This window comes from Diceros bicornis, chromosome 24 (assembly GCF_020826845.1).
Source record: "Diceros bicornis minor isolate mBicDic1 chromosome 24, mDicBic1.mat.cur, whole genome shotgun sequence".
In the NCBI taxonomy this organism is placed as follows: Eukaryota; Metazoa; Chordata; class Mammalia; order Perissodactyla; family Rhinocerotidae; genus Diceros; species Diceros bicornis.
Genome location: NC_080763.1, coordinates 36097735 through 36121342, shown reverse-complemented (window position 1 = coordinate 36121342; position 23608 = coordinate 36097735). Strand labels below are relative to the sequence as shown.

Here is a 23608-nt window from a genome sequence, read left to right as displayed (position 1 = left end):
CTTGGTAGGAGGAAGGGCATTCCAGGCAACGTGCCCAACATGTGCGAAGGTATGGAGGTATGAAAGGGCCTATTGTCCTGGGGAAGCATCGAGAAGTTTGCTAGGGGGGCTAGAAAGGTAGACTGAAGCAAGATTGTGAAGGACCTCGTAGGACATGCCAGGATCAGTGAATACATTATTCAAGAGTTTCGACTAGGCTAGACGCTGTGTAATTGATTAGCTTTTGTTGTTCATGAAACTAGTTATGGATTTGATCCCGTGGGAACATGGCGTGATGACTTCAGTTTTAATGTCAGCTAGCGGTTTTAAATATGTTCTCTGGTCACAAGGGTGATTTGATGAGCCACATCAATACATATCTTTGCTTTAGGCGAAAAATGCAACATAGACTAATTTGATGTAATATATATTTATTGAGCACATGCCAAGCACTCTGGTAGGTGCGAGGAGATATGTCCTGTTGCCTAGAGTGTATCCAGCTGCCTTCTAGACTTTTGCTCTTGGTTGTCTCCAAAGCATCGAACAGTTAATGTATCCAAATCCAACTCTTCATATCACCCCAAATCCTGCTCTTCTGTTAGCTTTTCTCATCTGTTTAAATGATTCATCAATCCACCTAGTACTCAAGCCAAAATCTGGAGGTTATTCTTGACCCCTCATCTGTTCTGAGATAGATCTGGAAACCTTCCACTCCTCTCTGTTCCCTCTCTTGCCAGCACCCTAGCAACCACATCTCTTGCCAATCCCCTCCTCACGAGTCTCCCTTTTTACGTTTTTGCTGTCTCCCCAAATCCTTTTTCAAGACAATAATCAGAATGATCTTTTAAAAATCTAAATCAGATCATGTCACTTACCAATTCAAACCTTTTATTGACTTCCTATTGTAGCTTAAACCCAAATTATTTCCTGTGGCCCATAGGGCCTCGGCGTTCTAGCCCTGCCCACTTCACCAACCCCACCATGTATTGCTCTCTCTCTCACTACATTCCAGCCACAGTGGCCTTTTTTCATTTCTCCTACTTCCCACCCCATTGCCTTGGCACGTGCTGTTTCCACTGCCTGGAATGCTTTTCTTCCCGTCCTTTAGCCAGTTGCTATCGTCTCATTGTTTAGGTCTTAGCTTAAATATTTCTTCCTCTAAGAGATCTCTTCTTCACCACAGTGTACTCTGCAGGATTTTCCCCTTGTTGCACATGGCACAGTTTGTACTTATGTGTATGTTTGCAACTGAACCTGTGTGATCGCTGTCTCCCTCGCTAGACCAGTAACTCCCTTAGGGCTGCTGTATGTTCTCTTTTCTTGTCTACTTTCAGAGCTGAACACAGTGCCTGGCACACAGTGGGTCCTAAAGAGTTGTAAAAGAATCATTTAAACACATAAAGATAGATTGACTTTTTTAGTTTCTAATTCTTTAGCGACAAATAAGAAAAACATGGAAAATTAAGAAAACCATTTTCTACATTTTTTTTTTAACCATTGGAACAATTTTAGGAAAGGCATACAGCTCAGTATTAACTCACCAAAAGGAAAAGGGTGCAAGTTCTTAAAAATTAGCACGTGGTTGTTGCGTGATTTGGGACTATTTTTAAAACAGAATGATACATTTTTAATGGAAATCCTGGGTTATAAAAATGAACTGCTCTTTTTATATATTTACGGCTCAATTCACTAAAGTGTTTAAATTCTTGGCTCCACTCTTTAAACCTACTACAAAGATCACATTAGAATTCATTTTAATAGACATTGTAAGCACAGTGTCCAATCTCATATGATCACGCTGGGCTCTTTTATTATGAGAGTCACAGGAAGCGGAGCCGGAGGCTGCAGAACAGTCATGGGGTGTACCCAAGGCTGGGGACGGTGCCAGCTCTATTGTTTATGGGATATTCTCTCCACCTTCATCTGTGGTGTGCAATTGGTATTGACTTTTGAGAAACTACTTCCTCGCCCCAATCTCCCAGTTGGAAAAAAAAACCTGCTGTAATGACATCTGGCTAGGAAAAAAGGGATCAAAGAAGCATAAGGAAAGAAAAATGATGAGACCTTGTTTAATAAGTAGCTTCAGGCCTGTCTGTTGGATCTGTTAGAGGGAAGAGTCTTACACTTTTTCGAGGTCACTGTTCCTTTATCCCCTGGAGGAGCTCAGTGAACTCCAACAGTCTATCGTTTTTGGTATCGATTGCCAGCGTTGGGTCTACTTAGCATTTAGCAAAACATCTTTTCGACTTTTAGATCTTTAGGAATAAGTACTGTTCACCAAAATTAAGGTAAAATTTCTTTGTGATATGTATCACTTTTCATTTATTTTTTTTCCTTAAAGAAGACAGTCATTTTTGGCCAATTGTTTTTTCCTTCTTTTAGGTATATTACTTGAGGAGTTTTTAAATATTGTAAGGAAAAAGAAGGAAGCTCGACTATATTGGAATGAAATAAGACACATCTTCACAGCTTTTGACAGGCACTGTAAGTATCTTCAACCTGTTTTGATATAAAAAAATTGCTATTAAGGAGCTGTGAATGGGAACATAAACTCAGTAAACAGAATAATCAATATGCTTGGAAGATTATTTTACTGTATTCATTAGCTATTACCTTAGATGTTGGTGTGAATTTTTTTCCGCCATGATAATCTTAAATTCTTGACTTTTACCATGGATGAAATAATATTTATAGTTATATAATTGTACTTATGATTTGCCTGCGTTGTAATGGGGACAGTGAAAGGGCTGGCCCTGTGGGGATAAAGGTCACGAGTCCCCTACAGAAGTGTAGGAGACCTGGTGGCTTTTTCCTTTGACTCTTGCTGTGACCCACGCGTGATTGGAGGAATTGTTTTCCCACATGGGGTGTGGCTGAGGGGAGTGGCTTCAGTCCTCCTACACCCCACAGATCACACACAGGGTGAAAAGACTCGTGGAGTCCAGGTTCATGTCTTGGCTGCTATTTTGATTTCCCTCTAAATATTAATATATTATCATTTTAATACCAAGTAAGAAAAAAAAAGTGAATTTTGAAGAATAAATTGTTTTGGCAATTCACAAAGAATTGAAGCTTAATGGCATGATTGCAGTGTATGTCTCTAGAGTCCTTTCTGTGGGACTCAGAGAATCAGCAAACGGTAGGGCTGGAAGTGACCTTCGAGATCATCTGGGACTGTACTGAAGGAGAGTATTACTGGATTCTTAAATTCTTCCATGAGACTATCTCAGATTACCTTATATGTGAAATGAACTAAAATTTACTGCTTTTCTCCTAGTAATGTATTAGCTTCACACAAATATTATGGCTGAGATAACAGTTCGTAGAGTTCATAGAAGTAAGTGAATGTTTTATGTTTTGTTTTCAAATAGATCGTGGATATTTAACTTTGGAAGATTTCGAAAAAGCATTTAGGCAGGTGGCTCCCAAGTTACCAGAAAGGATTATTCTCGAAGTATTCAGGTAAGGCACCAAAATCTCTACGTACACCCACCCCTTGATTTACCATTCACTTTTACAAGTTTTCAGGGTTCTGGAGAACACTTATCTATGCAGATTTTTCACAAATGAACATTTCATCTCACAGCATACGTCATGGTCCACGTGAGAAATTTATAGATAGCTCTTAGCCCATCCATACCCTTGACAATGGGGTGCCTGCACACCAGGGAGCTGTATAAACACATTTGTTGGTAAGAGTAGGGGAGGAACAGGAAGAAAGTAGAACTTCTTTGTATATTTATATATTGACCAAATAAAAGAAGCTTTATTAATGTTTAACATGGATGCTGGTGTTCTCTGTGGTCTGTATTTCATCAGATACAGGTTACACATGGTTCTTGAGTTGTCTGGAGAGAAGAGTTGAGGTTGCTTAATGGTGACCCTCTCGTTCATTTGCTTTCAACTTTATTGATACATGTTGCGTTTCACACATACCTGATACAGTAGATTTAAAGGTTTTATTATGTTTTTATAAACCAATCCTAACAAATGAGCAAGTGGCTTAAAAGCAGTTTCTGTTAGGAAACTGCAGATTGAAGGTGATATGAATAGTGCAAGCACATGCTGACGTGAGAAAATGGCAGAGCTGACTCTTCTGTGACTCAGCATGACCGCTTCGTGAGCCCCGTTACCAGGTGTATTAATTAGGCCTGAATACAATAGCAAGAGACAGAAAACCCAAAATAGCAAAGCTCAAAAAAGAGAGCAATGTACTTCTCTCTCACATAAACACAGGCAGTCCTGGGCTGATTTGATGGCAACATAGTCACGAAGGACCTGGATTCCTCCTTTCTTGTTGTTCTGGCTGTCTCAACACCTGGCTTCTGCTTCTTGCTTCAAGATGGTTGCTTAGGTTTCAGCCATCACATCTGAATTCCAGCTAGGTAGGAGGAAAGGGAGCAGAAGATATGCCCCTCCTTTTAAGGCTATCCATTATTTCTGCTTACATCCCAGTGACCAAAACTTTGTTCCAAGGCCATGTGTACTTGCACGTGGGGTGGGGGGCTGAAAAATGTGGTCTTTGCTCTGGGCGGTCATATGTGCTCTAATGGAGTTGCTGGTACTGAGGAAGAAGGAGAGAATGGATATTGGGGGACATCAGGCAGGTGTTCCCATTTGGGATAAAAGTACTTTATTAATGAAATCTGACCAGACGCCAGCCCTGCTCAGAAGAAATTATCAGGCAGGTTATTTGAAATAAGGATTTGCACTCACTGACGTTGACAGTGACGTACATGACATTCTTTTGCTGCATCATTCACAGGCAAGTTATTGAGCAGCTATTGAAGGAGAGCAAAGGAGTTTAAGCCAGATGCAGACAAAGTGCTAGAGGACAGTATTACTTAGTTGATTGTGGAACAGCAAGTTCTTTAAAATACAGTAGCATCTTTGTATACACTTTGTGATGAGATGACTAAGTCAATGTATTTCTACGTTGTTGTTTTTAACTTTTTTTTTTTTTTGGTGAGGAAGATCAGCCCTGAGCTAACATCCATGCCCATCTTCCTCTACTTTATGTGGGACGCCGCCACAGCATGGCCTGATAAGCGGTGTCTCCCTGCGCACCCGGGATCTGAACCCGGGCTGCCAGCAGCGGAACGAGCACACTTAACTGCTACACCACGGGGCTGGCCGCCTGTTTTGAACATGTTTTAACATGGTTGTTTTTAACAAAAGAACGAAGACTTGATACTCATTTTCCTTTTACAGAAAGATAAGTTTCCAAATTTGTTGGCCTTTATGTGTTAAACGGTTTCAGTAGGTGCTACCTCATGGAGATTTTTGAAAAATAGACTTAAATAGAGCCTTCAGGGTAGAAGCAATGTTTTAACGAGTGAGGAAGTAACTGCTTCTCAAGAGAACCTATGCTACCAGGAGAGCATTTTTGAAAATGAATGTTTAGAAATGTGATTGTTTTAAAAAATGATGTGTGTCACCTATTAAAACCCTTCACATGTGCATGTTCAATACATTGAAAATGGAATGTCCTAACCTGGTGAAAAAAATCTTACAAAGTGTCAGTGGTTTTATAACTCAAGTTTTAAAAATATAAAAATACAATAGCTTTAATAAGTTTTCAAGAGCAACCAATTGATATCAGGAGAGATGGACATTTACTAACTGAATTTTTTTAGCAATGAAAACAAAATGATGATTAAGAAAACAAAACAACCCCCCTAAACCTTTTCATTATTGGATGATGGAATTAAAAACCAAAGGATTTAGTGCCATGTTGCCCTTTTCCTGTTTAGATCTACAAATCTTCACGAGGCATCTCTGACAGCCATTGAAACCAAGTATGTATTAAAACAAACTGAACTTTAAATTGCTCAATCACAGAAGATTAAACCAAGATGTTCCGAAATAATAAAGTATATCAAATTGCATTGTTCTTATTAAATATTATTAATTATTTCTAGTGACGGCAAAAGTTATTTTTCATCAATAAATATTTGTATATTTAATTCTTTAGATATTTCTATGTTATTTCTGTTATATTTTATAATATACATTATGTATTAATACACACATTTGCATATAATCTATAAATATATTCATATGCCCACGAATCTTGTACTTCCCAGGATTGTGTGGTCAAAACAGTTGGGAGATCACTACGATATGCAGCCAAACAAGGCATTTAAGTTAATTGAACGTGCCCTGTTTAAACTCTCATTTATAGCACCACAATCCCTAGACCAGGATAAATGATGCATAGTAAGTATTAAGTGAAATAGTGAAACAAAAAAGGAGAGGAAAGTATTTCCTCTAAGGGTAAATTGAAGTAGGGCAAAGAAACAGAGATGTCTAACTTTCACACATCTCTCTTTCAGTGGTACAAACAATTTTCAAGAATCAGGAAAAGAAAATCAGCTGCTGAGGGTGTTAGTGGTGCAGAATTACATGATGTTTCCAAGGTTAGACACTCACTTTTTGAGAAACTTGAGTAGCATTTGACTTAAGTGACCAGCATGAAAGGAGTTCATTACCCAGGTCCACGATTACCTGGGAGAGAGCTGGTATCTGAAGACCAGTGTTAGAAGGCAGCTAGAGAGGGAGACTTCCAGTTAGACCAGAGTCATCTGGGGTTTGAATGACTGAAGAAGCTTTCATAGTCTTCAACTCTTTGACTGACAGATTCTTCCCAAAGAAACTTCTAAAAATCAAGAGTAGTCTCTTTCAGTACTTGCCCATATTACACTTCCATTTACAAGCCAACCACAACGATAAAACCAACCAAACAACCAAAACAAACAATCCAGAAAGACAGACGTGGGGCATAAGGTGTTCATAAAATAATTTCATTTCATAACATGATGGAAGCACTGGTGTATCATTCATTACATCTGAGGGCATTACAAGAACTAAATGAGATGTTTTTATAAGGTTTGTGAATTGTTGCCTAACTACTCTGGTGATGTTTCCTTTACTGATTTTATCGTGAATAATAGCAATGTGATTTTTGAGAATATATATTGTCAGGGTTTATAACATTCCCTTTCTGTTCTGCAGTCATAATCTCTCTTGTTTTAGTCTTAGTCCTACGGTTACATGGATTCAAAGCTCACCTCTAGGCTTTGTGCCATAGTTTCTGCTCAGCTGAAGTTTATCCTCTAGTAGGGGTCATAAAAACTATTCTCTGGTGTCTTTTATGTTCAGAAATGTTTATCTGGGCCATTGTCCTTGAATAAAAATATATAATGGATTGAATGTTAACATTTTCAAGTCACTTTCTTTTTCTTTGAGAATGCTGATTATGCTTATGTTGGAAATCCTTTTACATTTTTGTTAATTTCTGTTTCATTGTCTGCTTTGCTCACCATGTCTCTTTGTATATTTTCAGCAGTATCTATTCTCCTTTGTGCTGTGTCCAATGTGGCTTTTTGTTTTTCCTGTTATGGTTTTATTTTTCTCTTATATTTCTTTCTTGAGCTATATCTGCTGCTGTTTCATTTCCTTTTGTTATTTTGCTGTAACATGTTATTTTATCGTATCTCCCCAAGCCTTTCTATATCTACTTTCAACTCTTGTTTTATAAAGGTGTTTGCTTTGTTAGGGGAAACAATGATTTGATTTTTTTGTTTTTTTTTGGTGAGGATGATTGGCTCTGAGCTAACATCTGTTGCCAATCTTCCTCTTTCTGCTTGAGGAAGATTGTCTCTGAGCTAGCATCTGTGCCAGTCTTCCTCTACTTTGTATGTGGGACTCCGCCACAGCATGGCTTGATGAGCAGTGTGTAGGTCCACTCCCAGGATTCGAACCCATGACCCCTGGGCCGCTGAAGCAGAGTGTGCAAACTTAACCACTATGCCACCAGGCCGGCCCCACTGATTTTTGAGATTTTATTTTTAGTGGGTGGTTGCTTGGGGCCTGCTAATTATAGCTTTTTTCATATAAATTAAGGAAAGCAAGTTTTCTCCCAAAGGAAGGGTTTTAGGGAACAAGTTACTTTCTTAAACCAAGAGATGATATGTTGTGTAAAAAAACAAACACAAAAATTGGTACTGGTTTCTGTTATCTCTAAAGATACCATAAAATGTTAAATATTTGGATTTCAAATTTTGAGATTCCTTTCAGTGTTTCAAACTTTGCTTTCCACTTAGAGCTGATAATCATGATTTGTGTATTTGTACTGAAATAACTGAGTCTATATCAAAGATGATGTTTCATTATTATTCAGAAGTTCTTAGGGAATTCTTTTCTTGAAGATCTTTTTTTCCCCCTACTCACTACAGATGGCAGAAGTATGAGAACTGAATGGTACTGTTTGTACAATGGGATGAATATGAGATAATAGGCTGTTTCTAGCACTAAAGGGTTAAGACAAAAAACATCTTTACTCTTTAATATTAATAGAACTTACTGTAAATTTTGTAGTGCTTTTTTTTTTAACATTCAGAAATCTTCAGTGCCTTTAATGGGTAAAGTTAAAACTATTTCACCTGGCTCTCCAACATCTGGTCACCTTTCCAAAGTCATCTTTCATTAGTCCTAAATTTCTGTGTTTCCCTTGGCGTAATGCTGGTTTCTTTGAATGTGTTATGTGTATTTAAACTTCATTTGTTTCCCTTGCTGGCAATGCCTTTCTCTACCCACTACCTGTCCAAATCAGACCTGTCTTTCAAGGTCCTGCTCAATAAAGCCTTTTTTCCTTTTTTTCTTTACATTGGACAGTCTTGTGTCTTTCCCTAAATTTTGATAGTATTTATGGTTGTGTATTTTTTTCAATCACTTACTTGATAAAAATACAGTGTTTAGGATTATCTCCATAAAATACTACAAGCTCTTTGAGTTTATGAGCTTATCTCTAACTTCCACTGTTCTCAGCACGTTGTCTTATGCATTGTAGTGACTTAATAAATAATTGTTGGTCTGTTGTCACTTACTCCAAATAACCCGGTGACAGTAAAATTCTTACTTATAGTTTTCTTTATGGTTTAATTTACTTCTTATAAACTAGGAAAAAGTACTTTAAAATGCAGTCAGGAGTTTTATGACCACGTGTGGCTCTGCCTTCCATTTTTCTTTTTCTACATGTGATTTTCATGAATTAGTCTCTGATGGCCTCTCTCTGCTGTATTTTGGGGGCATTTTCAGTTCATGATTTAGCCTCAGCTGTCATCAGGGAGCTGGCCTAATGATCTTTCTTGACTTTGCCCACCATCAGCACCCTGATATATTTCTGGCTGGCGTTTTCTCTGCATGGGTATATTTACTTCTCCATGCCTGGGAGCTTTCTCCATCTTATCGTAAGCACTGAGATTTGCACTTTCCTACCTCCTGTCAATTCGCAAAACACTCTGGGAAGCTTCTGCTTTCCACCATGAAATGAAATGTGGATGTGCAGAAGGCCCACTCTTTGACCTACTGTCCAAGGTTCTGAGTGCACAGACAGATTGTCAGATACTAATGTAACGTGGAAATATTGCGGCACCAAAATGCTCTCCAGTCATGGCTGGAGACATTTAAAGTGATATCTGATATTTTTGGTATCAAATCCCATTCTTCATGTTACGTGAAGAAAGTCAAAAAACAAAGACCGTCTAACTCTCCTTTATCGGGTATTAAAAATTGGTTGACGATAAGGGCATCTTGACTATATGTTTTCAATGTCAGAGTGTCAGTGGGAGTAGGGGCTTAGGAATGCAATTTGAAAAGGGAGTGATGGGTATTCTCCTGGCAGAAAGATCATGTATGCCTCATCTCACAGCCATTATAGAGGGAAGGACTGTCATGAGCTTGGGTAGAATGAACTAACAGACTCTTCTGTTATTCTGCGTGGAAGAGAGTCTTATAGAGCTAAGGGGCCTAAAGGAAGTGATTTAAGATAGCATTTATTTTTTCAAATCATTTCCATCTCTTTTGAAGTGTTATTTCTCACTGTGTTCTTTAGCTTCCTATAATTTCTGTTCAGCCAGCAGCCGACTTGTTGCATATCATTTTCTCAGACAATCTCTAACAAGAGACAGTGTCCCAGTCATTATTTTGTGCATCAGAATGATTCTCTTATAAATGTAGTCATATGACCTCGACAAGATCACAGTCATTATAGTGAGGACCTGCTGTGGTGAATATGATTATTGATCTGTAAGTACCTACATGCTTCTGTGTAGAGGAGAGTTTAAAAAAAGACTGGAAATCATCCTCATTCTTTGTAACCATACATAGATAGCCGTTGCCAGCTATACCTGGTGTGTGTGTAATAGCTGACGAAGTGGACTTCTTGAGTTTCCTATTTTTATTTCGCGAATTTGTATATCTTCCCTGCAAAGGTAATGTCTTAGTTTTTATTTCAGTTTTTTTGTTGCAAAATTTTATTGTCAGAGATTCCCTTTTCTGTTTATTTTCTTGCATGTGTTTACTGAATAAGGAGTATGGATGTGTGTTAGCTTTTCAAGCTGACCTGAGAATTTCCTCTCTCTGGGGACTTTCACATGTAATATATTGAATAAAACCGCACTTTAAAAATCCAGCCGTGGGGCCGGCCCTGTGGTGTAGTGGTTAAGTTCAGGCACTCCATTTCGGCGGCCCGGGGTTCACAGGTTCGGATCCCAGGTGCGGACCTACTCACTGCTCATCAAGCCATGCTGCGGCAGGTGTCCCACATATAAAATAGAGGAAGATGGACACAGATGTTAGCTCAGTGCCAATCTTCCTCAGCAAAAAAGAAAAAAAATAGGAGGGTTGGCAACAGATGTTAGCTCAGGGCTAATCTTGCTCAACCACCCCCCCCCCCAAAAAAAAATCCAAGTATAGAAATAATTATATTCTAATGATTTTAAGAAAATACCAGTTTTCCAGAGTGTTCTTAATTGATTTTGCTCCATGGACAAAAACTATATCCTTGCATTTGAAGATAGTCCTTTTACTAGTATAAACTTTAGAATTGGTTACACAAGCATTGAAGCTCAGAAACTGGACTAGGAAATAAGTAGAGACTTTATTACATAGATTTTCAAATTTTGGTTTCTTCAGTTAAGCTAACTTAGTACATATTATCAAGGATATAATATTCGATTGGAAGGAATATTTAATCTCTTTCACATTTAGAATGTCCAGATTTTGTAGTCTTCTCTTATGTTAAACCCCTCCAGGTGCAAATTCTATTCATCCCTCAAGGTCCAGCTGGTTAAGATATTTCTTATCTTGATAGCTGGTCCTACGCTACACCCCACCCACCACCTTCCAACCCCCAAAAGGAAATTGTCTCCACCTTCTGCTTTAAACTCCTAATCTGTCATAAATACCTTTCTTCTTTATGCTTATACATAGTTATTTGTATACATATATTATTTCCAGTATTAGAACGTGAGCTTACTGTTCTAATACCTACAGGCACAGTAGGGTATTTATCATCACATTCCCCACAGCACAGCACAGTTTTGTATGTGTTGAATAAAGGACTACATTTTATGTAAATAATGGCTTATGTAGCGAACAGGCTTTTTATTATATATTTTTTGTTTTACTCTCCAAATGCCGTGCTGGTGCCATATTAAGGCTGCATAGTGCTGTAAAGCCCCAGGGCTGGGAATCAGGAGACTTGAGTTCTAGTCCCAGCTCTGTCACTTAGCCGACTTCCCACAAATCACTGAGCTCTCTGGCCTGCGCTTTCCCCACCTCAGAAATGAGGGTGTTGTGTTGTATGATCTGGCAGGCTTCTTCCAGCTCTGGAACTCACTGGTGGGTCTATCTATCATGGACAGTGGCATGGCAGTCTCTTTTATTTTCTCTGTGTATCTCAGATATTATTCAGAATCCACCACAGCATGAATACAGATGTGGTCTGTCAGTGTGACAAAGACTGCTCTCAAGAGGAAATTACTGGGTTTGACAGCCTTCCAACCCTGGGTTTAGTTTTTGAGATGTCACTGTAACAAGTATTATGGCCAACGTATCCAATTCCTCATCTACATATATGGGTGAATATGCTGTTCTTGCTGTAATAGCATGAGAGCAATTTTTCTTTTAATCCAGCTGTCATGTAAGAAACTACTGCCTTGGTATCTTTCTTATGACCAAATGTTGCTAACCCTTTCAGTCATCCTTGAAGTTATTAATAGCCACACGTCATGAATGTATTCATGCCATTTTCCTTTAGAAAAAGGAATCAATTTCTTATGTTTTTCTTTTGTAGTGGATAGCTAACTTCTGGGTGAAAATTTTGATAGTATTATGTGTTATATTTATAAAATAAGAACAACTTGTACTTAATAAAAGAAGTTTGTATGTTATCTGAGATATTTAAATCAACATTGTTTTAAGATGTTATGAAAAAAATAGGCTCAGAATTAAGCATTATGCTTCAAAGTTTTGGTTGTCCTCCTTACATATAGCCTCAGATCAGGACTAAAGATTTCTAGTACTCTGTTTTTATCATCTATGACGTACTGATCTAGAGTTTGCTACCTCATGTCTAGCCATCTTGTCTACCTATCTCCTACCCATTCATTCTTCTCCATCAGCCTACCTTGAGTAGGTACATCCTTGTCAGTCAAAGAGTGCTCCAAAGACCAGTAGCATCAGCATTAGGAAGCTTGTTAGCAAAGCCTAATTTCAGGCCTCACTCCAAACATACTGAATTAAATGTTTTTACTTTAATATGATCCCTGGGTGTACATTAAAGTTTGAAAATCACTGGTCTACCCTTCTAGTTAAATTTTGGATAATGAGAGCAAATTAGTGTTACTTTTTTTTCCCACTTAATAAGCATAATTTTATTTTTGTTTATTTTTTTATTGAAGTATAGTTGACATACAATATTATGTTAGTTTCAGGTGTACAACATAGTGATTCGACATTTACATACACTGGGAAGTGATCACCATGATAAATCTGGTAACCATCTGTTCACCATACAAAGTTACTACAATGTTATTGACTATATTCCTTATGCTGTACATTGCATCCCTGTGACTTATTTATTTTATAAAACTAGCATTACTTTTTAATATTACTTCTTGACTTCAGTAGCTTTTTATTGCCTACCAGATAATGCCCAGATTCCCTAGCCTGACGTACAAGGCCCCTACGCACACACAGACCTGGCGTGCCTTTTTAGCATGTCTCCCAGCATTTCCCAAATCAAAACTTCTGTTCCACCATTCTGATCTATTTGCTCTATCCTGATCCTATATCACTGCTCTTCTAGCATTTTTGCTCATGCCAGGTTCACTGCCCTCTCTTCTCCTTCCCCAGTTTCCCCATCCACATATCTAGGGGTAACCGTTCCTCAGGGCTTAGCTAAACTCTCTCTTCTGTGTAGTCTTCCCTAATCACTCCAGCCCACAAATCTCTCTCTTCCTTAGAACTCCTGTAGCACTTGCCACGTCAATGCATCTAATGATAGTAACCACATTAGTGGCACCTAACCCTTACTGAGTATTTATCGCTGTCCTGAAGTAATCCTCATAGGAACCTCGTGGGTTAGGCTCTGTCTGTCCTGATTTTACAGATGAGGAAAAAGCTTGGAGAGGTCAATGGACTTAATGCCGTTGGCTAGTGAGTAATGGAACCAGGATTCTAACCCAGGCAGGCCGATTTCCAAGCTTGTGCCCTTAATCCCAATTATATTCCCTTCTCACTTCCTTTTACAGTATGAACCTCCTGACGGTAGGAACCAGGCCTTTGAATCCCCACAATGTCTAGCATGAACACGAGGAAGCAAGGCAGAGCTCTGCCTAGAGATATTCTTGATAAACCAGTTGCGTAATTATAGAGCTGTTCCCTGTTCATATGAATTGGTTTGGTTTGGATTGTTATATTTGAGATTTCATTTGATTATCTGCAACATAAACAAAAGGACTGTTTACAAAAATGTACAAAAGGAAGCTGATGCAGCATTTTATCACATGAAACGGCGGCAGGCGTTCCAGTTCAGGTTGCTTTGAAAGGAAGCCAGGTGTTATGCGTGTTGCCTTTGGAATTATATCACAGTAGCAAAATATGTTGCCAAATAAACTAAAAAAAAAAAAATTTTAAATTGAGAAATGGGGTTTTATAATTTTAATAGGGGTGGGAGTACTAAACTGAATTAATGGCTGTCTCTTTATAAGGCAGGATTATACTTTGATTCACTTGGAAGACCCTTTTAATCAGTTGCTCTGAGTTCAGCATTGTGTTTTATCATTTCAAGCTTGCCCGTATTGTCTGCTCATCTTCCCTCCTTGGTTGCAACCTGCTGCTGGAGAGACGCAGGGCAAAGTAGTAATTAAATGCACTACAGACTTCGTGTGGTACCTCTTAGTTACTACGCTTTCCCTCACCTCCGCCTGTCCCAGTTCCTAAGCTGACACCAAGAGATGCAGGACGGGCACTAATACTAACAACCTTTACCTTTACCTGCTCCTCTCTCCTGCCTATCACTCACCTCTACCCCCCTTCCACCCATGGGACTTAGAATTTTACGATCCCAGAACCAGTTACTGGTGTCTAGACATGGCTGCTGGACTCTCATGTTGGACCCCATCGTCCTTCTTCCTCCCCCTGCTGTATCCTTCACATCCCTCCACCTCTATTCTTCTTAGCTGACAGTAAGCCCCAAGAACGTTTACACACTTTTCCCTCCTTATCTTCACTTACAATCCAGGCGTCAGGCCGAGCCTGTGTCCAAGGCCCCCGTCTTGGTTCTGATCTGCCGACGGTCTTGTACTACAGGGCTGTGCTCTTAAGTGGGCTCTGGCACTTGGACCTGCTCCTTGCCAATCTGCGACCTGGAGTGAGCTTACCACTTGCCGCCTTTCTGCACTGCATCTACCTCCTCCCCAAAACACACATACCACAATCAATCGATTCCCAACCCCCACCCCCATCAAGTGTAATGTCTGAGAGCTCTCTGACCTCTATATCCACCTTCCTGGATCCTGTTGCTTAGACCCCCTGCTGCCTGCCCAGATCCTCCAACTGCCTATCCCAGAATGCAGCCACGTTCTGAATTCAGGCAGAAACAGTTGTGCCTACTTGACCAGTGTTTGGACTACCCGAATCCATCTTCTGTACACACTTCCCCAGCCCTCGTGTTGAGTAATTCCAGAATGCTTTCCTTTTTAGCTGAGGTCTGGTTTACCTGTCACTCAAGTCATGTAATACCCTTACTGCCATCCCGGAGAACTTGCATTCATCTGTCTTTGATTCCCTATTTCAGAGATGGCAAATAGTTGGCATATGTGCCATCACTGTCCCCTCCTGTACCTGTAGCCAGCGCTCTTCTGCTGAGCCTCAGAATTCTTCTCAGTGTAACACCCCAAGCCAGTTCATTAAAGTCGTCACACATGAGGAGATTGACTTGCTCTCTGTCATGGTTGTACCAAACTTTTCCCAGTGCTGTGCATTGCAGGTGACCTTGCCTTCTGCTTCATGGACAGGGTCATAGCCTCTTCTTGGGTTTCCTTTACTGCCTCCTCGTCACCTCCAAAGTTGTCTATTTCCCTTCAATTCTGTTTCTAAGGAACAGGGGTCTCTTCTTTTTTTTCTAATTCCTCTCCTTCGTTCTGATCATATCCCCTCCCTTTCTTCTGATCTAAGACCTTTCTCCATCAGCCATTCCCTCTCTTGTTTATAACTTCCATCCCTGCCTGCAGATATACTCCAATCTCTGTGGCCTAGAAAGCTGCTCCCCCCACCTAAGTCCCAGCAGGTGGCCCCCTGTCCTTTCTGTCAGCTTCTCACGGCATTCAGCACTCTGCCTGAGGACCCTGTCCTTGTCTCTTGCTCCTCCCCAGCTTTCGTGGCACTGTGTCATTCCACTGCCAGTGACGGCAGTTCCCATTCACTGAACACCTGCTAGTGTTACCTTACTGGATCCGTGCAGTGATACCACACGTCAGCTGTTATTCATACCCGTTCTACAGATAAAGCTGAGCTCCTTTATTGCTAATTTCAAGCCAAACTGGATTTACTTCTCAATTGTTTTATCTTTTGGTTAAATAAGAAAAGTCATAGGAAACTGACAAATAATAAAAATTATTTATTTGATGACAGTCATGTTGCCGGTACTTGTTGATGGTCAAGTGTTTTGTTATATCTCAAAATTGTATCTTTTGATTTAAGAATACCACTGCTTAATAATAATGGTAGAGTAGACTGAATTTACCGTTAAAATGTCTAAATGTACTTAGAATTAAGTATTATTCAAGAATCATGTTAAAGAACATATTTAGAAACAAAAATAAAAGTTACAAAAGCTTTTCTTAACCGAAGTTGTCTTATTGTGAAGGTTCCTGGTCATCCATTCATGATTTCAAATAGAAGTCTTCTCTGCCTTGGAGATGGCATATCGAGGCTCCCATCCAAGGAGAGGAGGGGGCAGTAGAACAGTCTTACTCTTGTTCTCTTTTTGCAGAAATTTAGTTGTGTTTGCTGGAGAAGAGAGTATTCAATGAATGAATGAATGAATGAATGAATGAATGAATGAGTAAATAAGTTGATCAAAGTTTGCATGTTCACATTATGTGTTAAATTGGGTAGAGCAGCTACTGGTCCTTAATTTTACCTGGGCCTGTTACAAATTGTCTGCTTTACTGGGCTTTCAATTGCAGTTTTAGACTTGGAGGCTTTAAAAATGATGAACCTGACCGCACATGCGTATAGAGATTTAAACTACTATCCTCATAAAGTTATTACAGTAGTTTTCAACTCTTTCTGAAAGCTTTAACAGAACCCTGCCATCAGAGTCAAATTCAATTAATTGGATGGAATCTTCTCTTTCTTTCTCTCGTGTACATTGTCTACTAGAGAAGTTTCTGCAGTGACCAAATTTGTCAGTGTTGGTGCCATTCATTCTGCAGGTTACAGATTTGTCATGACAACAAGTGACTGGATGTACTTTTCATAGACAACTCGCATCCACAAATTGGTTGCTTTGGGGAAAAAATTGGACTTAGTTTTTCAGGAATACTTATTTTCACAAATTGATTCATTGTACAGATATCAGATTTGAACCCTAAGGGCTCAGTTGTGCCGTCTGTGTACTGGTACCCATTGCTAGATGTGGTTCCTTTAAACAGGAAGGAAAGATAAAGGGCAGTGTATATTCACATGTCAGATGGCAGAATCCACCTTTGAGTCAGGAATCTTGCTTGAAAAGCTCAAAAATTTTTAAATGTGAAATTACCTCCTCAATCATTTTTATTTCCAATTAATGTCTTATATAGACACTGTAGGCTAGCATAGTATTCAATACCGTTTAGTTTGCTCTGTCTCTTAGTTTCTAATTTTCATTGTAGTTCTTAGTCTTTGCTTTTTGAGTGTGAGCTTATGGTAGAATAAATCAAATTAGCTTTAGTGGGTAGATTTAGTTTTTTCTAATGACTTACTAACCAAAATATACCTTCTTCTTCTGTGAAAAAGCCAAAGTGGATTATTATTTATTTGACTGACAAGGAAAGGCATTTCTAATTTTATTTAGTGACTGAAATAAATTACTTTACCGTAAATTAAATGTGAAATAAATGTATGATCCTCTCTTAATGAACAAAGCAGATTGAAAGCCAAGCAAATCTGTAGTAGATCTCTTTAACCAGTTGGTGGTGCTAAAAACTCTGATAAGAAACTAATTGGAAGAAGAGGAGGTTAACCTGGAGCCTTCTTAATAAATATTATTAGTTTTTGAAAAATTAGTAGCAAAAATATATGCCTAAATTATCACATCTTCTAAGCTTAGGAACCAAACCACCTTTGATGGGCAGCAGAGTACATTTCTAGCTAACTCCCATGAAGATGTCATTGGCTCCCAAAGTATTCACATATTGGAAATTGCAGGGTTGTGTAACATCTGGCTCCAATCTCTGTGGCCTAGAAAGCTGCTCCCCCCACCTAAGTCCCAGCAGGTGGCCCCCTGTCCTTTCTGTCAGCTTCTCACGGCATTCAGCACTCTGCCTGAGGACCCTGTCCTTGTCTCTTGCTCCTCTCCAGCTTTCGTGGCACTGTGTTATTCCAGTGCCAGTGACGGCAGTTCCCATTCACTGAACACCTGCTAGTATTACCTTACTGGATCCGTGCAGTGATACCACACGTCAGCTGTTATTCATACCCGTTCTACAGATAAAGCTGAGCTCCTTTATTGCTCAAAAAATATTATTAGTTTTTGAAAAATTAGTAGCAAAAATATATGCCTAAATTATCACATCTTCTAAGCTTAGGAACCAAACCACCTTTGATGGGCAGCAGAGTACATTTCTAGCTAACTCCCATGAAGATGTCATTGGCTCCCAAAGTATTCACATATTGGAAATTGCAGGGTTGTGTAACATCTGGCTCCATCCGGGAAATAGCGTTTAGCCTGCTGTCTGGGGAATGGAGTGTGCTAGAGTGGTATTCCTGGTTCTATTTGGGTGCTGAATCTAGATTTAAGAAATATTGATTTTTGTTATTATTATTTTTTACTATTAATGTGCTTTTTAGGGGCCGGGTGTGTTTGCTTAGCCCTTTGTTTTTTAGCCCCAAGAAGTCCAGTAGAGCACAGTCCATTGCTTGAATGTGTCCTGAGATGCAGTCAGAAGAGCACAGAGGCCTTGGAGTCAGGGAGAGCAGGTTTTAAATTTCTTTACATGTTTCATAACTGTCCGTTAGTCATTTATGTCAATTCTTTACAGCTCAGTTTTCTCAACTGGTAAAACAGGGATAGTAACATCTTTTCCCCGGACTTGGCGTAAGCTTCAAGGAGATAACGAAGGCTTGTTAGTGTCGTTTCTCCTACAATTCCCTTGTTTGGGGCAGAGACTGTGACTCAGTTATTTTGGAACCCCCTACTACACACCCAGACGTAGCCAGGGTCTCAGGACAGGAGGGCCTCTTCGTGTGTGATAATGCCTCACGCTCCACTAATGAGAAGATATCTCTAGGTCGTCAAGTTCCACCAGGATTCTGTAAAGACTCACAGACTCAGAAAAGATACTCATATAATTATATCTACTTTTCAGATATTTGCCTGTCTATCCTGGGGATGTTTATGTGTTAGTTGGAATCTCCCGAAACGTTTATGATTGGAGAAGGGAATATAAGATTGTTAAAAGGTGTAGCAAAGGTATTCCTCAGAGTTTGTTCATCCATCCATTTATTTGTGCCACAAACTTTTATTGAGCATTACTGTTCTCAAGATGCACTCCAGGAGAGCGCCAGCCTGTCTCTGAGAGCTGCAGACGTCAAGAAGCGGGAGGCTTCCCGCTTGGCAGGAGTTGATAGGAAGCCCTTATCTATGTGACAGGAAGATTATTTAAATTTAAATACTCTTTATAATATTATAAAAATCAGCTGTAGGATATTATAAAACTGTTTGGAAGGTTGAAACAAGTCAGAAGAAGGCTTTAATACAATGATAAAATCATAAAACACTACTAATTAGATGCTTTAGCCAGTATAGAATTTAAAAATATAACCATATAAGGTGCATTTTTTAGGAATAGCACAACTAACATCTTTGGTTAGATCTGATAGATAGATTCAGACTTTTGAGATTTACAAATTACAGAATCATGGAATCAGATGATGGCAGAGACTTTAGAAATGACATATACCACCTCTCATAATATAGCAAAAAAAATGGAAGCCAAATGGACTTAATGGCTTACCCAAGGTTACATAGACCTGGATCAAAACTGTGGTCTCCTGACCCCCAATTCAGTGCCAATGGGTTATTTTTCCATCCTAACTTATACACCGTGAGCCATTTTCAGTGCAAATAAAAACAAGTGTATGCTTGTTCAGCCTCAATAAACTTTCGTACTGAACATGGAGTATCATTTCTGCCCAGTTATCAGAATGAAAACTTTGACTGTATCCAAGGCAGTTAATTAAGGTGCTTCTACAGACATTTCAGAGCAGAGCCAAAGGGAGGGACAACACACCAGGCACGTAACAGGCAGTTCTCAGAGCAAACAAGTGCCTTGTCTGCAGTCTCCAGAAGCAGCCGGGGTTTTCATTCACCAGCTGCCTTGCCTGCCTCTTGTTTCTTGCTAGATGAATGGCATCCTATGCCGCAGGTGTATTAGTAATTTCTGAGTTTGTTCTCCACTAAAAATGACCTCATTGTTTTGTGCTTCTTTTCCATAATTATACAGTAACAGGAAAATAAACCGGCTCTGAGTACAGCCCACAGCAGAAATCTTGTGCTCTTTATGCAAGTTTGATTTATAGACGTGTACTGCAGAGCGGAGTGACTATGAAACATTCATCTTCCCATTGCTGGTTGCCATGGAAATCGAGTACACAGAGCAGTGTCATTCCAGTCCTGGTGATGCCTGCAGTAGTTTATTCCTTTGTTGTTCTCGTTTCTTAAGCAACTGCCTAGCATTCTTTCATCATTACAATTAATCATGCACATAAGTTTTTATCTTTCATCTCAAATAGATAGTACTAAAAACGTATGACAAAAGTAGGGAGAATTTAAATATTCTTGTGACTTTAAATATGCATCTGTGATTTTCCCCTGCAGTCCCACTGGAAAAATAGGTCATGTAAAAAAAAACACACATATTAATATACAGAAATTTCAATAAAGAGAGCAATATAGAAATTTGAGGAAAAAGCAATGCTACACTAAGGAAATCTTCAGGAACTCCAGATTCTCAGGTCTCCCAGTGTTTGGAGCTAAATAAGTCTGCATTTCAGGTAATGCCAACCCGAAAAAGCCATTGCGCTACATATTATCAACTCTCCTTTTGATTTCTTTTGTTGGTCTCCTTAGGGGTTTGAACAACCTAAATATTTTCTGTATAGATATGGTAGATATTAAAGAGTAGGGAGCCTTTTTTCTTTAAAGGCTAATAAAGTTCAAGAATTTTTTACAGTGTAAATTCTAGTTAGTCTTCCTAATTTTTTTTAAAGAAACCATTTTACCCCAGTTTCATCTAGCATAGTTCGTGCTACCTACCTTACCAACAATTAATAAATGTTTCTTGAGCCAGCCATGATGGCCTAGCGGTTAAAGTTCAGCACAATCTGCTTCAGCAGCCCAGGTTCGGTTCCCAGGCCTGAAACCACACCACTTATCTGGCAGTTGCCGTGCTGTGGCGACAGCTCACATAGAAGAGCTAAAAGGACAACTAGAATCTACGACTATGTACCGGGGCTTTGGGAAGGAAAAAAAAAGAGAGAGAGGAAGATTGGCAACAGATGTTAGTTCAGAGCGAATCTTTCCCAGCAAAAAAATAAATAAAATGAATGCTTGTTGATTATCCACCTTCTTTTATTGGGCTTCTGGCCAAGTCTGTTGGTTAAGAGAACACGTTCTGGAATCACTCCATCTGGGTCTAAATTCCTCCTTCTTTGCTTATTGGCTGTGAGACCTTTGGAAAGTATCTCAACTTGCCTTGGTTTCCTTGTCTGTAGAGTGAACACCTATAAAATTAAGATAATAAGGGGTTGTTGAGAGGGTTAACAGGGATAATTCATGCCAAGAGCCTAGCTCTGTGCCTGGCACAGGCTAAATGCTTGTAGTGGTGGGGATGGTTATTACTATTAGGATTACTGCTCTTACTAATACACTACTGAGTCCAATACTGAGTGGAGAGCTGAGCTCTAACCCAGGGAGCAATTCCAGCACCAAAGGCCAGGACTCTGTCCCCAGCGTCCACATTCACAGATGATTGCCAGTGCTTTGTTTTACTTGGGCTACTTGGACTTGTTTCCTCTCAACAGTTTGGATACTAGAATGGTGGCCTAGAGATATTTACAGTGGTCTTTTTATCTGCAAATTGAGAAGACAAGGCTGCTGCAGGTGCTGCAAATTTCTTATCTATGACCCTGACTTGTTTCTTACAATTGGCTGTGTGTGGGGTACATGGGGAGGCAGTGGGCTGCCTGATCACGTCTTGCTAGGAGAAGGTTCTAGTGTTTGTCTACAGAGCCTGAATAACGTCTAATCTGCCGCGTCTCCACCCCGTGCTCCCCGTGTCACTCAGCAGTGTCTACAGCCTTCCTTCAGCCTTTCTGGAACTGAAGTTTTCCGAACTGGTGGCAGAAGCTTTCTTTGTTGAAATTCACTCTCCTTGGCAGTCCTCCAGGGCACACGGCAGTGCCTCTTTATTTGATTTAGCTTTTGTTTGGTTAGCCTCGTATTTTGTCTGTTTTGCTTTGTGCAGTTCTTTTTCCCCCCAAATTTTCGTGTTTAAATTCCTTGGACTTCATTCTTATTTATTTTACTAGCCGGCTTCATAGTATTGCTAAAAGTTGTTTGCTTTAAGCTATCACAAAATGAGTAACCTTAGATTAATTTGTCTTTTTTTTCCCCCAAGCCTGAGCCATAGCATGTGAACTAGGTGCGTTTTTATGATTAAAACAAAATAGCCTTGCTGGTTTCCCCTTTGCCACATTCTAATATTATAAGACAGTGTTCCTGCTTCTGTTTATTTACCTCTTTGTTGTTCTCTGTCTTTCAATTGGTAGGCTAATGTCAGTTCTAAAGAGATAGTAGTTTAACTTTTCTGAATCCTTGTGTTCTCCCTTCTCTGTCATTCTTCCCGCTTCTCTCCATAAGATAAAAACTTGAGAGTCAGACTCTCAGGTCTTCCAAGTGAAGCTCTCAATGCTGTATGTGACATGGGTATTCAATAGACACCTATATTTTTGTGACTACAGTGGACAGACTGTGTATAGCTTTCAAATCACTGCCTGAATTTTATTTTACTTTTTTTTAATAATTTTATTTATTTATTTTTTTCCCCCAAAGTCCCAGTAGATAGTTGTGTGTCATAGCTGCACATCCTTCTAGTTGCTGTATGTGGGACGCGGCGTCAGCGTGGGCGGAGAACCGGTGCTTGGGTGCATGCTGGGGATCCGAACCCACGCCGCCAGCAGCGGAGCGCACGCACTTAACCGCTAAGTCACGGGGCTGGCCCCACTGCCTGAATTTTAGACCCTCTCTAGACATTTGGTAATGTTTCCAAATCCTCCCTGGACCCCTGATTGTATGTGTGGTCCTCACCTCAAACTCAGTGTGCCAACATGCACTCCTGTCTTCTTTTTGCACCCTAATCGCTACAGGAGGTGTCTCTGCCCTGTGCTCTCCTATCCTCAGACTTATATCTTACTTTGTTTTGAAAACAAATATTTGTTAGCATATACTGCATTGCAGACACTGGGAATATATGAAAGTAAAGAAGACGATGCTGCCCTGCTCTTAAGAGCTTATAGTCTGCTTGGGGAGATAGGTAGTTAGAATCCAAGATGGTTAATCCTTAAAGATGACTGCAAAGCATCATGGAAATATACAGGAAGGATGCTTAATGCAGGCTGGGGAGGGGGCACCGAGGCCGACGTCAGAGGAAGTGATAGCCAGTGGGAGAGGTGGAGGATGGAAATAGCCAGGCAAAGAGAGAGAGAATATGTTCTAGGCAGAGTGTATTTGCAGAGGTCAGCAAGAGAGCATGGACTTTGGATAACTGAGAGTTGTTTGGTATAGCTAGTCTGCTGTTAAATACACTTATTTTCATCTGCTATGTGGGCGGGTGGGGCCAGAGGATGAATACAGAGTGATGAGACTGAAGAGGTAGGCAGAGGCAAGATCATGAAGATCCTTGAAGTTGTGAAGATGTTTGAACTTTATCCTGGGGACAATGGGAAGCCATTGAAATGCTTTAAGTATGGAAGTGACATGATGAGATTTATGGCTTACCTGATCTCTCCAGTTGCA

The 23608-nt window shown here is 39.8% G+C and overlaps 1 protein-coding gene across 6 annotated transcripts in view; it reads left to right on the top strand.

Moving 5' to 3' along the window:
- EFCAB11 (EF-hand calcium binding domain 11) overlaps positions 1 to 23608 on the top strand; it is a 144295-nt gene that overhangs the window by 15877 nt on the left and 104810 nt on the right. For 3 of the 6 annotated variants that reach the window (XM_058567528.1, XM_058567529.1, XM_058567527.1), the window contains exons 4-5: positions 2362 to 2463; positions 3351 to 3441. In XM_058567528.1, coding sequence (XP_058423511.1) covers positions 2362 to 2463; positions 3351 to 3441 — 193 coding nt within the window. Of the gene's footprint in view, positions 1 to 2361; positions 2464 to 3350; positions 3442 to 3565; positions 4476 to 5732; positions 5778 to 23608 lie in introns of those variants that run through there. The other 3 variants (XM_058567531.1, XM_058567525.1, XM_058567530.1) reach the window with 2 other exon arrangements.